The sequence below is a fragment of the Belonocnema kinseyi genome, chromosome 8 (assembly GCF_010883055.1).
Source record: "Belonocnema kinseyi isolate 2016_QV_RU_SX_M_011 chromosome 8, B_treatae_v1, whole genome shotgun sequence".
NCBI classification, from domain to species: Eukaryota; Metazoa; Arthropoda; class Insecta; order Hymenoptera; family Cynipidae; genus Belonocnema; species Belonocnema kinseyi.
The window spans coordinates 52,868,271-52,883,666 of record NC_046664.1 but is presented as its reverse complement, the minus strand read 5'-3'; the positions used below and the strand labels follow the sequence as shown (position 1 = coordinate 52,883,666).

Sequence of the window (15,396 nt, the reverse complement as noted above, 5' to 3'; positions counted from 1 at the left end):
TAAAATATTTGAATTTGTTCCAGAAATCTTGAAAAAATCTCAAATCTTTCATAATCATTAAAAAGCTTCTTATTTTTCGCTTTAAAAATTTGAGAAAATTTAAAAATTATAGTATAGTAGCGAAATGTTAGAACATAATTCTCTCCCATTCTTAAACAATAATTTACAATTTAAATGTTCTCTTCTATCAATAATGTTTAGAAACATTTATAAATAAATTTGTCGATATAGTAAAATTATTTGTTTAGACATTTTGATATACAAAGTTGATAATGCAGATAATTCATAAATTAAAAATGTTACGTGATCAAATAACAACATCTTATTAAATACACTGGAGCCTGGATATCCGTAAACTTAATTTGAGCGTTCCTAAATTTGCTATTCTCGGCAATTTTGTGCTGAAAGGCGCCGCGAGACCAAAAGAGATGCGGTGCTCAGTTAAGGCCATGTGATACTTAAAAAATTGTCGATTTTACCAGTTTTAGGTTCCGACGGCTTTTTTTCTTTAATAATCAAAATTTTGTCTTAAAAATTTGGGACATGATAGCGACCATGCTAACGGATGTCCTCAAACACTTTTTTTTGGTTTAATTCAAAATCTGATTAATTTACATAGCGCTTAGGAATTAGTATCGATTTTACCAGTTTTAGGTTCCGACGGCTTTTTTTCTAGAATAATCAATATTTTGTCTTAGAAATTTGGGAAATGATAGCGAACATGCTAACGGACGTTCCCGCACACTTTATTTGTGTTTTTTTTCAAAAAATTGTTTAATATTGTTAACAACGTGTGTACATTTGGAGGTTATGTATGTTACAATTCTCCTGTGCGTTACTTCCAAACTACACAATATTTTTGGCCGAAAACTTTGGACTTGCAAATAAACATAGTAACTAATCTCCCGGAACTAACCCTTTTTGCAGGCAATCAAAAAAGATTATTTCATAAATAATTTCCAGATTATCGGAAAGGCAGAGATGAAAAACGACGTAACCTCAAAATAATACATATGCATATAATTTTTATTTAGCACAATAAATTTTTTTTGTTATTATCCCTCAAAAAAGAGTCCGGAGACGTCCGTTATGATATTTTATAGCATCTACGAATTCAGTTTTTAAAAATTTTCATTTTTGTGGAAAAAAAGCCGGGGAAACTGTAAGTATCACATGCCCTTCAGCGTGACAAACAGCAAAAGAGCCACACTCTCAGCGTTTTAGGACCTTAGGTGCATTAAGTTTCATCATGCGTCCAAATCCAATAGAAATGTTTCACGCGGCCCTTACTGTTTTTTCTGAAGCCGTGCACTAACCTAGGTTCCAGTGTAATACAAAATAAATAATTAAATTCTAAAAAAAAAACACGTTTCAGAATCCTCCTGATGCCCTTGGAGATCGTATGGAACATTTTGGGTTCTTTATGGGTACTAAGTGATAACGTAAGGTGCAGCAACGAACATTATACCATAACGGCAGTAAAGGTCCTCGTTTTTTTCGACTGGGTGCTGATTGGGCTGGCTATTTTGGGCTTGGCACTGGTCTTCGATCCCCTGGGGTCTCTCAGATTGGAAGAAAAAGTTCTTGAGGATGAAATCGAACATGGAAGAGCCTCCAGGATCTGGCTTCGGAGGTTCAAATTTTTTTGGTGGATGAGGAGAGACGAGAGTGCCAACGAAACCTTCCAACATGTTGCTGGTGAGACATAGGTACATGCGGGTGAGGCTAAAGCATAATAAAACGCTCGAAATTAGCGGCTGCTTGCAAATTACAGACCTTGTGACGTTATGTTCTTCAAAGAAATTCGAAACGGTGGCCATCATCTTCAGAACTTTCCATTCGTTAATGAGTTGAATGTCCTTAGAGTGTTTACCAAAACGATTATCAGATGTTTTCGATTTTATTGTTTTTTTACCAGTGATAGGTATAATGAGTCTCGATGTTATTTTTCTGGGTCTACTAGTGTGTATTGATACTGAATTAAAGTATTAATATATTTTCTTTCTGAAAAAAACCTACACGGAAAAAAAATTCTTGAGGCGAACGAGTGCATCGAGAATATATTAAAGTCAAAGAAAGTGTCCGCTTAGATTAGGTAAAACGTTTGGTTAGAAGAGTTAAACATTTAGTTACTTTATGTAAATTGTTCTCGTAAATCAGTAATTTGGACACAATTGATGAGTTCTGGACAAGAAGGCGACAGGCTCTCGAAAACGAGTAAAAGTATTGCCCAGGCTGTGACGTCAGGTATCAAAAGTGAAATTAGAAATTTGAAACAACCAAAAATACAGTTAGATAGCTCTTGAAAAATGAACCTGAGTCTCCATTTACAGTTTTTCTCTCGGGCTGCAAATTTTTCAGTAAATAAATCAAAACTGACTTTTTTTAATTGAAATAACCATGTTTTTTCACCTTCAACTCGCCGTAAGTAATTCGTTTATCAACTAATTAACAAATTTCTTTTTGAGTTTTATTCGTGACATTCTAGCGGAGGCTACAGTTTCCAAAAAGGGTCAAAAGTTAATTTCTAATGTTTTTTTTTTAATCCGAATGAAAAACCACGTTTTTAGACTTTCACATTCAAAAAGTGAGCGAAGAAGTTTGAGCTACGACAAACCTCAAGCGAACGAATTTTCCGCCAATCTATTGGCCAACCTTTTGGAAAATCTCAATTCTATTTGATTTTCAGTTCCATAATTACAGCTACTTTATTACGAGTTCGCGACGCGACACCACAGGATTTTTCAGGGGACGCCGCCTGAAGCCTGAAACATCGTCCTTGCCCATCCATTGTTTTGTGCACTCGCTCGCACTAGTCAGCGTTCCGGCGGCGTCTCTTGAAAAATCTTGTGGTGTCGCATCGCGAGCTCGTAATAAAGTCGCGGTAATTATGGAACTAAAAATCAAATCGAATTAAGATTTTCCAAAAAGTTGGCCAATACATTGGCGGAAAATTCGTTCGCTTGAAATTTGTCGTAGCTCAAACTTCTTGGCTCACTTTTGGAATGTGAAAGTCTAAAAACGTGGTTTTTCATTCGGATTGAAAAAAAAACATTAGAGATTAACTTTGACCCTTTTTAGAAACTGTAGCCTCCGCTATAATATCACGAATAAAACTCAAAAAGAAATTTGTTAATTAGTTGATAAACGAATTACTTACGGCGAGTTGAATGTGAAAAACATGGTTATTTCAATTTAAAAAAAGTCAATTTTTATTTATTTACTGGAAAATTTTCAGCCCGAGAGAAAAACTGTAAATGGGGACTCAGGTTCATTTTTCAAGAGCTATCTAACTACATTTTTGGTTTTTTTAAATTTCAAATTTTACTTTTGATACCTGACGTCACAATCCGGACAATACTTTTACTCGTTCTCGAGGGCCTGTCGCCTTCTTGTCCAGAACTCCTCAATTGCTAAGTTGGAGAGTTTATTATTTTCGAGTGATTATGTATAATTTTATTATCTTTAGATTTAAAAAAATTTTAGTTATAGAAATATTTTAACTTACACTAGCTAATCTTTCGTCTGGTATCGCGAAAATGAATTTCCCTGAAATCCGTATAATGCATTTGGAGGTCAAGTTTGTTGTTTTTATCGCGTTTCTTGATATTTCAATATAGTTATCGCCTACAATCGAAAAAATGGTAAATTATTATTACCGCATCATAAACTCTATTTAATATTAACATACGGGCATATTTTAAGTGATAAAAAGCGTGTGATTGTCCAAAGTAAATTTGAACTTTCACTGCTCCCGATTAGACCGTCGCCATTTTATTTCGCTGCTCCCACAATGCACCGGTGCTTTTCCGACAATTCCTTCAGGGACCTCTTCTTAAAATCCCTATTATAGCTATAATTATCAGGGGTTTGACTATACGATATCCCTGGTATATGGAAAATGGTCAAGGATATTCATTTTCGCTTATCCAGGAATCTTTCTCAATTCCGTCGTTCGTTTTCAGCTAAATGTTTAGCTATAAAAAGGAATAATATCCCTGTCACAGCTCAATTTTTTTACCGTGTATTTAACGTCGCTGGAATACGAACCCATGTCCTCAGGTTTCGGGTTTGGTGGTTGTACTAACTTTGATATAATATTTACCAGCTTAACAACTTCCCTCTATTTATTTTTGACTTATGATTCATGATTTAAGAACTGAATAGAAAAATTAGAATAACATTACAATTTTCGTTGTTGTGAGAATGTATCTCGTCTTCTCCGCAGCTGATAAGAGCACCAGACCGGCAATCTGAAGACCGGGGTTCGTATCCCAGTGGAGTTAGAGAGAATTTTTTCAGGCTAAAAAATATATTATTACTTTAATAATGCTAATACATACCAGTAGACTTAAAAAAAAAAATAACATCGGTAACGATGCTTTTCAACTCCCAGTTTTGTCTTAATCAGTGTCCCGGTCCTCAGATAATCATCATCATATTATCAAATCAATTTTGGTCATATATATTTCATTTTTAATAAAATTATTGAACTTTTTACCAAAGAGATTCATTTTCTACCAAAAGAGATGAATTTTTAACAAAACAGTTCAGTTTTCAAGCTAAAAAGTTGAATACTTTAGAAAACTTTTAACTTTTTTGAATCCGGAGAGATTAATTTTCAACCAATAAAAAAGATTTTTCAAGTAAATAGTTGAATATCCAACAAACAAGAAAATTATTTTTAAACAAAACAGTTCAGTTTATACTAAATATTTGAATTCTCAAACAAAACAAGATTACTTTTTCACAAAATAGTTACATTTTAAACATAATAAATACATTTTTAACTAAATTAATCCATTTTTAACTGCAATGATGATTCTTCAAAACAAAAATGAATTTTCAACAACAAAAATTAATTTTCAATCAAAAAAGGTTAACTCTCAACCGAATAGTTAAATTTGCAAATAATGAAGACAAATTTTCAACGAAAAATATAAAATTTACTTTTTCAGCGAAAAGAATCTTTCAATTTTGAATAAAAAACAGTTTAATTCACAAAAAAAATCTTTTACAAAATGGTTGAATTCTCAACCAAAAAAGAATAGTTTTTAACCAACCACTTGAATTCTTAAACAAAGGTGATAGTATTTCTACCAAAAAATCGAGTATTCTATAAAAGAGTTAAATTTTCAACTAGGAAAGATTTTTCGCTTGAGATAAAAAAAATTTCAAGCAAATAGTGCAATTTGGAACAGAAAAAAGTAGTTTTCCACCACACAATTGCGTTGAATTTTCAAACCAAAGGGGCGAATTTTCTATCCACAAAGACAAATTTTGAACAAAATAGTTGAATTTTTAAGAAAGTAATTAAATTTTGTGAAATATATTCGGATTTCCAACTGCGATGATGAGTCTTTAACAACAACAAAAATCAATTTTCATTAAAATAGTTCAACTTCGAACACAGTAGATAAATTTTCAATCAACAGAAATAAGTTAAAAATATATATAATAGTTGCTATTTCAAAAATACAAAAAAAATATTTTAGTTTAAAATAAAACACAGAATAAACAAAAAGAGACGAGATTTCAACAAATTAGTTGTATTCTCAACCAAAACAGTTTAATCTTTAGCCAAACAGTTGCATTTCTAACAAAAAAAGATACAATTTTTACCAAAAAAGATAATTTTTCAAATTAAAAAAATTTTTTTATAAAAGAGTGGAATTTTCAATCAGGAGTGTTTTTTCACTCAAGAAAGAAAAAAAAATTCAAATAAATAGTTAAATTTTAAATGAAATAATTAATTATAACCCAAAAAATGTGTTCATAATAAAATAGTTAAACTTTGAAAAAAAGGGTCGAAGTTTTAATAAAATAGTTGTATCTTTAATCGAAAAGGACTAATTTTATCTTCACAAAGACGGATATTCAGCAAACCAGTTAAATTAAAAAAAAAGATTTAAGTATTTAACATAATAGTTTTTTTTTAATAGATAAATTTTAAATTAATAGTCAAATCAGAAACTGCATTGATAAATCGATATCATCAAAAAAATGCTTTAAAAAAAGTTGAACTTTCAAAACCGTAGATGAATTTTAAATAAGTAATGATAAATTCTCAACGAAGAATATAATCATTTCTATTTAAAACAAAATAATATTTTAATTTTAAATTGAAAAAAATTGATTTCAACTAAAAACGTTAAATTCCAACAAAAAGACGAATTTTTAACAAAATCTGAAGAATTTCGACTTGGAACATGAATTGCTTTTGTTAGTTCCCTTTTTATAAGTCAGAATTAAAATTTCTTTCAAAAAATTATCCTTTGCCAAAGTCAAAATCCCGTTCAAACTCAGAATTAAAAAAGTTTCATCTTCTAAAAATTTTCTATTATTGTTAAAATAGTATAGTGACTCTTTTTCTAAAATTTAGAAGAGAAAAGTTTCAAATTGTGACGAATTCTGACATGGAACAGATTTTTTTAACCGCTGCATTTTTTGGTACAAATCCAAGAGGTAAGAGGAAGGGGCTATTTGCAGAAAATTTTCGGTATGAATAGCCGGATTTTTTTCAGTTAGTGTAGACATTTCGTTAATTTTTATTATTTTATCTATTTTTTATGACGAGGTAATAAATTCTGCAACCTTCCATTCATTAACGAGCTGAATGTCCTTTATTCCTATACTTTCTTTCTTTTAACGATAGGCCCATCTCGAAATGATTAACAATATATTATGAAACATGTCATTATTTATCTTTACTGGGTATTTGTAAATACAACTATTTTTTAATTATTCAGGCCTTACAGTGCTACTTTCAATAAAAAATTTAATCGAATAAATGAAGAGGAAATGTTCCGAAAATGTAATTTAAAGCTAAAAGGGTCAAAATTATTCATTTAAATCATTTTAAACAATTTTTTAGGTAACATTCTCTGATTTAAGAATTTTCTATGTAAAATCCTTTTAAAAATGTAACGACATTCTAATATTAATTCTTGCACTTCCTCTAAGTCATGATAATTTTTTTTTTTTTTTTACTAATTCTTTCAAATTTGTTGAAAAAACGCGAAAAACAAGTTCAAACAAATGTCCCAGCACGCAAGTGACAATTTTCAAACTTGTATGATTATTTGATCAACCAGCCGAAAGAATATTTTTGGCAATTTTGAATAATGACATTTCTATTTTTGTCGTTACGAATGTTATATGATTTTTATTGCCTTTACTAAACACGACAAAATCCTATTATAATATATTTAAAGAATAAAGTTTAATTATTTATTAATAATTCATTAATTATATTATTACTCAACACATTTTATGCATGAATCAAATAAATTGATAAGAAATTATTAAGGAATCAGCCATAACTATGTTACCAATTTTGGGATATGTTTGTATAGTTATAGTTTAGTTTAAACTAAAAAAAGCTACATTTTTAACGAAAGATTTAATATTTCAACGAAACAAGATTTCAACTTTAAATAAAAAAGAAATAAAGATGAATGTTTAAACAAGATAGATGATTTTTTTAACATGAAGGCTGAATTTTCAATACAAATGGGCGAATTTTTAACCAAATAGTTAAATTTTCGACAAAAAAGAAGATTCAACAAAATCGTTGATTTTGAAACATACGCAAGATATATTTTTAACAAGAATGTAATTTTTAATCAAGAGAGATAAATTTCCCACCAAATTTTTGAATTTTTAAATAAAAAAGATAAAGTTTCAAACAAAAATGGAATAGTTACATTTTCAGTTTGAAAAACTAATTGTCAATAAAGAAAAATGAATTTTAACCGCTTGAATTGAGCTGAAAAATAAGAATTTTTAACAAAATAGTTAATTTCTCAACCGAAATGATGATTTTTCAATGAAGAAGTAAAATATTCTACTAAAAAATACGAATTTTCAACAAAGAACATGAATTTACCACCTAACATTATGAACTTTCAACCAAAAAGTTAATTTTCTACCAATTAGTTAATTTATTAAATAAATACTTTATTATTTAACAAAATAGTAGTATTTATAACAAAAAGTTAGTTTTCACTTTAAAAAAGTTAAGGTTTAAAACAAAAATGAAATATTTAAATTTTCAGTTGAAAAACTTAATTTTGAACGAAAAACTGATTTTCTACAAGTGAAATTGACCTAAAGAAGACCAATTTTTAACAAAATAGTTGAATACACAGCCTAAAAGATGAATTTTTAAGAAAATAGGTTAATTTTTCACCCGACATGAACTTCCAATACAAAAACTTAATTTTCTACCAAGTAACTAATTTTTATAATAATTAGTTTAAATTTTAGCAAAATAGTTGAATTCTCAACTGAATCATATCAGTTTTCAACCAAAAATGGAATAGTTACATTTTCAGTAAAAAAATTAATTTTTAAGAACAAAAAAAGAATTTTCTACCAGTTACATTGGACCAAAAAAGACGAACTTTCAACAAAATAGTTGAATCCACAGCCGAAAAGATTAATTTTGTACCTAAAAAGACGAACTTTTAACAAAATATAGGTAGATGATTTTTTCACAAAACAGTTAATTTTTTTACACGACACTACGACTTTTCAATAACAAATATAATTTTCTACCAAGTATAATTTTAAACCAAAAAAATAGACTTTCAATGAAACAGTTGTATTTTTTCAAAAAAGACGTATTTTCAACAAAAAAATTGAATTTTCAAACCGAAAATAAAATTTTTAACAAAATAGTCTAATTTTAGTTTACACAATGCAGTTTAATATTTAAACCGAAACAGATCAATTCTCAACGAAACCTATTCATATTTTAACGAAAAACTATTTCAATTTAAAATAGAAATCAGTCGAATTCAATCAGAGAAGACGAATTTTCAACGAAATATTTTAATCCTCAAGAAAATACATGAATTTTCAACCAAATAGTTGAATTTTCAAATAGAAAAATATCAATTTTCAATTAAAAATATATACTCCTTTTAAATAAAAATGGAATAATTATATTTTCAGTTAAAAAAAACTGTTAAATTTTCAACTCTGAAGGCGAATTTTCGAATAAAATGATGAACCTTCACAAAAATAATTGATTTTTAACAAAGTATGAAGTTCAACTTTTCAGCTGGTTGTTGAATTTTCAAATATAAAACACTAATTCTCAATGAAACGTGTAATTTTTTAAATTTTAACCAAAACAATTGTAATTTTGAACAGAAAATAGTTGAATGCAATAAAAAAATATGAATTTTTAACGAGAAAGATTACTTTTTAACTAACAAGGAAACCTTTCAAGGTACACCCCTCCGATCCTTTCCAACTTTATATATGTTGTAGGGCGTCAAAAATTAAGCGACACTTTTTTTTTTATTTGTGGAAAAACACTTCTAAGGAGTAAAAGCAACCCTTGAAATTCACCCCCAAAAATTATTTTTGTCAATTTTAAAGTAAATGAATCAATTATTTTCTTTCAAATTAATTGCATTTTATTTTCCTTTGAACTTCTAATATGTGCAAGATATTTTTAACTTTGGAAGAGGCTATCCCTATGTTTTAGGGAGCAAAAACTAATATTTTTTTCAAATTTTTCGTTACAAAAATTGACAGTTCAATTAAATCTGCGAAAAACCTATATTTTTATAAAGTTAAGAGGAAATTGATGTTGAAGTATTTCAACATTTTCGAGAAAAAAATCTTTAATGGATAAACTGCCCCTGCATTCCATTTATTAAATTATTTTTTAAAAATACAATTTCAGCTTATCCTTGGAATCCAAAAGAATAATTAATTTACAGCTATTTGGTTTCAATTATGTGTCTGTTCATAGCTGACAATTGAAACATTATTTTTGGGGATGATATTTAGGGGTTTTTTTCACCTCCTTAACCTACTGAGTTGTAAATGAGAATAATACGGGACAAAAATTTGTTTTGCATACTAATTTAAGTACTTATTACAACTAATAATAAACATTGCGTGGAATTAAAAAGTGGAACTAACGCAAGGTCAGTTTACCCTCTTACAATTAGAATGGGGAATTCCAGTTTTTTGATCTTTGAACAGAATATTTAAATGCGCACCCGAAGTTTCTCACTATTGGATTCCAAAAATAAGCTAAAATTTTTATTCCTTTTGTAAATATTTTAATAAATGTAATACAGCGGTAGTTTACGCACTAAAGATTTTTTTTCACAAAAATGCTGAATTACGTCAACATCAATTTCCTCATAACTTTATAACAGAAGAGTTTTTCGTAGATTTAATAAAACTGTCCATTATTATATCGAAAAATTTCAAGAAAAAAAAAATTAGTTTTTTTCGCTCGAAGTTCAGTTCAAAGGATAATAAATTCCAATTGATTTGAAAGAAAATAATTGATCGTTTCCTTGTAAGAAGATTAAGTTCCTACCAAAAAACACAAATTTTCAAAAGAATACATGATTTTTCAACAAGAAAAGAGAACTGTTAACAAAAAATTCTTAAATTTACAGTGTAAAAAAAATTTAATTTTCAACCAAGAAAGAAACGAATTTGCAACGAAATACTTAAATTTTCAACTAAAGTTACCAAAGAGATGAATCTTCAACCCAAAAATAAATTTTTTAATAAAGTAGTTCAACTTTCAACTAAGTTGTTGAATTTTGACCAAAAATTATGACTTTTTAACAAAATAGTTACATTATCAACAAAATAATTAAATTTTCAACCAAATGGTAGAATTTTTAATCCAGACAAAAATGTAAACGAAAAATCGAGAAAAGGGGTAAATTTCTTGAAAATAGGAGCAAAAAAAGAGATATTGTTCAAAAAGGAGGAAAGAGAGGAATATGAAAGGGATTTTCGAACTTGTTAATTTATTATTGAACTTTCCCAGTGGGCACAAAGTTTGGCGACGTCTTTACGACATCGTTACATCTTTACGACAACTTTACGACATCCTATGTCAATGTCGTTAAGGTGTCTTTACGATATCGTAAATAAGTCGTATGATCTGACGATGTCTTTACGATATCGTAAAGACACCGAAACGACATGGACATAGGATGTCGTAAAGTTGTCGTAACGATTTCGTAACGATGTCGTAAAGACGTCGCCAAATTTGGTGCTCACTGGGTTGCCATTGCCGGGACATCTTTCTCAAAAGTTTCAAACTTTCTTCCAATTTTATTATCAAGGAACGTACTAAATGTTATCTGAATTTGTAACGTTACTTCCACTGGAACCCCCCTTCCCTCCCAACCTGTTAACAACCACATTTTTTGGCGTAACTCCAACCAAAAATATCTTTGCTCCAACCTCCTTAAATTGGTAACGTAGTTTATGGAGGACTCCTAAGGTTTTAATTCAGATTTAAAAAAAAAATTCTTTTCCCAAATTAAATAATGCTATTAAATGAAAAAATAAATTTGCACTTTAGGATTGCTGACTGCTCTTTTTCGCGGAACTGATTTGGTGCCTTCAGACGTGATGGCAGGATGTGTGCTCCTCAGAGTTCGTCAGAAACGTGAAACCCTTGAATTACGAAGACTCAACATTTTAGAAAGACCAAAATACACCTCTGGTATGCAAATTTTCACTTTTAGTTTCTTTCAAAAGACTTATACGCAAAATATGCAAATGCAGATGAGCGAGAATGATGTATTTAAAAACCAATAAATTACTTTTTGTTAAAATAAAAAGTTTTGCAGATTCACAAAGCATTTTTGCTGGTGTCCCCAACTGGATGTCCTTGGATTGGGCACATCATTATATGCAGCTATCAATTGCCTCCTATGGCTGGCTTTTTGTCATATACCAAAATGCTTGCACAGGCTGTTTTCGTTTAATTAGCGGCATGACCTGTTGTGCATGCTTTAGGTATTTCTTCATTTTATACCTCTTTTTATTATTTTTTAAATATTTTTTTTTATTATTTTATTAACATAAGAAGCAGACTTGACATCGCTAATCTTGAAAGTAAAGATGGTGGCCGAAAAACTTTATTTTCAAAATTCCCTGACTTTCCCTGACTGATAATATTTAAAGAACACAATTCTAATCTTGTTAATTTTTTAAAATAGAGTCTTGTTTGAATAGAATTAAATCATTTTTAATTTATTACTCTCAGGACTCCCACAGCCTAAATTAATTTAAATGTGTGAAAAAGTGATCAAAAGTTACTCATTTCTAACACAAAAAGTAACTAAAAGTGATAAATGTGCATTAATAATGTGACTAATATTCTTTTAAATTTCAAACAATTCAAAAGAATTCTATGCAATTTATAAAAATTCCAGGTGAATTTTAACAAATTCAGGATATATTCATAAAATTTCAAAACAATTCAAGCAACATTTAAAAGAATTCAACTGAATTGAAAAATATGAAGCAATTCTACTGATTTCAGTAAATTTGGAATTTCGAGAAATTCTAGGGAAAAGAGCAGAATTCTATGAAATGCATACAAATTTAAGTGAATTGAAAACAATTTGCAAGTATAAAAAAATCATTGAATTCAGCAGGTTTAAAAAAAGTTTAGAAAAATGCATGGGCATTCAAAATATATTTATGAAATGCCTAATAATTAAAGGGAGTTTAAAAGACTACAGGATGAATGAAATAAAAACTTAAAGTTTAAAAAATCATTTAATTGATTAGTAACAAGTGAATTGGAAAGAATTTACCAAATCCAGGAGAATTCCAGAGAATTTAAAAAGTCCAAGTGAATTCCAAAGAATTTAAAAGAATTCAGGATAAATAAATAATAATTCAGGGTCAATCCCAGATGAATTAAAATGACAAGCAGAAAATATTTGAATATCTCTTAAAATCTGATTGTTTCTGAGATGCTGGAAAATTTATCAAAAATATCTTAAGAGCTTTAAAAATCCCGGAAAATGATTAAAATCCTCTTGAAATAACTTGGAATATTTTAAACTACCCCGAAGGATTTCAAATCATTTGAAATCCCTTGAAATTATTAAAATCAATTTAAAAATCTTGGAATCTTGTGAAATTCACTACAATATTTCAAATACTTTGAAATTCAATATACCGGAGAGCATTTTAAAATTTCTTAGTATCTTTTGAAAAAACACTAAAGATATTAGAAATCCTTTGAACCTTCTTAAGTAATTAAAATCAATCCAAAATTCTTTGGAATCTTTTTAAATGTCCCAAAATATTTCTAACCCTTTTAAATCCCATCAAATCCATTCACTTGCATTTTAAAGGGTTTTGAGCTTTTTTGAATTGCGTATCTGTCACTGGAATTACAGATAACCGCCCATGGGTTAGAGTGAGTTTTGAATGAGAAATCAACTTTTTTAATCCGCCACGTAATTTTTTTCTCGGACCCATTCAGTAGCGATTATGAATCAGCATTCACCGATAGAGAAACGATAGTACCAATAAAAAATTATTAATTAAGAAAAAACAAATTTAATTCAAATATTTCAAATTATTTATTAAAAAATATTTCCATGGGCAACTTTTAAAAAAATCCTGACATACATGTAGTCTACTTTTATTTACAGACTATTTATTTTCAGGTCAACTTTATTCACTCAGCATTTTTAGGAATTTGGAATGGCAGATTTAAACCACCGCGCAGAGGTGACCCATTAAAAATGTGGCCAACCTATTACATTTTCATTATTTAAATCTGCAAATGACAGATACGCAATTCCAACCAAATCGCTTTCTATCGGTTCTTTTTCTCTGGGTAGAATACTTAAAATCTTTTAAAATCCCATTAAATACTTGAAACGCAATAAAAAAATTCCTTAGAATCTTTTAAAATATGGAATATTTTTAAATACACTGCAATATTTCAAATACTTTACAATCTTTTAAAATCTCTTAAAACTTTTCCAAGCTCTTACAAATTCCTTAGAATTTTAGAAAATTTCCTTAAATTTTGCGAATCCTTTAAAATCATTTGAAATTATTGAAATATATTTATAATAACCTAAGGTATTTGATATTCTTTCAAATCTTTTTAAATCCCATGACACGTTTTAAATCTTTAGGAAATTGCTGGTAATTTTTAAAAATGTCCTCAAATCTTACAGGTCTTTAAAAAAAGCAAAAATTATGGAAGCATATTAAAAATACCCTAAGATATTTCAAATCCTTTAGAATATTTTTATAGGGCCTATAAAGTTTTAAGATATTTTGAAAAACTTCCAGAGATTTTATAAAATTTCCGAGGATTTCAATCCAAGTTTTTAAAATACCCTAAAATCTTTTATATCATTTGGAAAATCTTCAAATTATTGAAATCCATTAAAAATTCCTTGGATTCTTTTAAAATACACTAAAATATTAACAGAATCTGTGAAATATTTTTAATTCCTTGGAATTGTTAAAAATACACTATAATCTTTTAAGTCCTTTAAAACCTCTTCAAATTATTGAATTCTGTTTAAAATTTCTTGGAATTTTTAAAAATATCCTAAAAGATTTCAAAAGAATTCAAGAAACTCTAGAAATAGGTATAGATCTGAATGTTATAGTGGTTAACCAGTTGGTTAATTTATTCAAAGAAAAGTGACTAAAGTGATCTTATCATTTAAAAAAGTGACTATAGGAACTTTAGCTAAAAAATTGACTGAAAAGTGATGTTAAAATTTCTTGACAGTAACTTAAAGTGATTCTTACAGAATTTTCCTCACATTAGAAATTTTTTTCAAACCCCTTGATTCTTCCCTGATTTTCGCTGACCAGCGGCCACCCTCAGATATTAACATAAAAATAAATTTCACAACTCTGAACTTTAAAAAATCTCCAATTAATTATTAAAAATTACGTTAATACCTCTAAAATGTCAAAATTTTGGGTCAATTAATAATTTTCTTATGAACTCAATTTTTTTAAATATCTTCTTTTTTGTAGGAGAAAACGCAATATTGTTTTAGAAGACAATTGTTGCCTGTGTAATCTTTCTGGCGTTAAATATCTCTCGAAATTAACTGACGATGATATTCTGTTCGCATCTTTCAGAAATCATCTGTGTGAGGTATACAAATAATAATAATAATAATAAGAATAATATTTCTAGAAAATATAGTTCAGAACAATGAATAAATATATTAGTTAAATTATTGGTTATCTGTAGGATTGATTTTTTTTCAATTACAAGCTTGAGAAATTAAACAAACACTTTTAACTAATTTGAAATTAAATATGTAATTTGAACAGATACCTTTCTGCGTGATTGCTGATCACAAAACCGCAAGTATTGTAATAGTCATCCGAGGATCACTATCATTAAGGGATATAATTACCGATATTGCTGCCGCTTCAGACTCTTTTGAAATTGAAGGTCTTCCACCTGGTAGTATGGTAAGTTAAAATTACACATGTAATGAATTACAATCAACGTCATAATGAACCAGAAATATAATCATTATTTAATATTTATTTATATTTGTTTACAATTTCATTGAAATGAAAACTGTGACAGAGAATTTA

At 28.6% G+C, this 15,396-nt stretch overlaps 1 protein-coding gene across 1 annotated transcript in view; it reads left to right on the top strand.

Annotated features, from left to right (window-relative positions):
* The window catches only part of LOC117178759 (sn1-specific diacylglycerol lipase beta-like), a 68,997-nt gene that overhangs the window by 43,325 nt on the left and 10,276 nt on the right, over positions 1-15,396 (top strand). Inside the window, exons 4-8 of the mRNA XM_033370202.1 lie at positions 1,376-1,698; positions 11,360-11,503; positions 11,631-11,799; positions 14,818-14,941; positions 15,124-15,267. Coding sequence (XP_033226093.1) covers positions 1,376-1,698; positions 11,360-11,503; positions 11,631-11,799; positions 14,818-14,941; positions 15,124-15,267 — 904 coding nt within the window. The remainder of the gene's footprint in view (positions 1-1,375; positions 1,699-11,359; positions 11,504-11,630; positions 11,800-14,817; positions 14,942-15,123; positions 15,268-15,396) is intronic.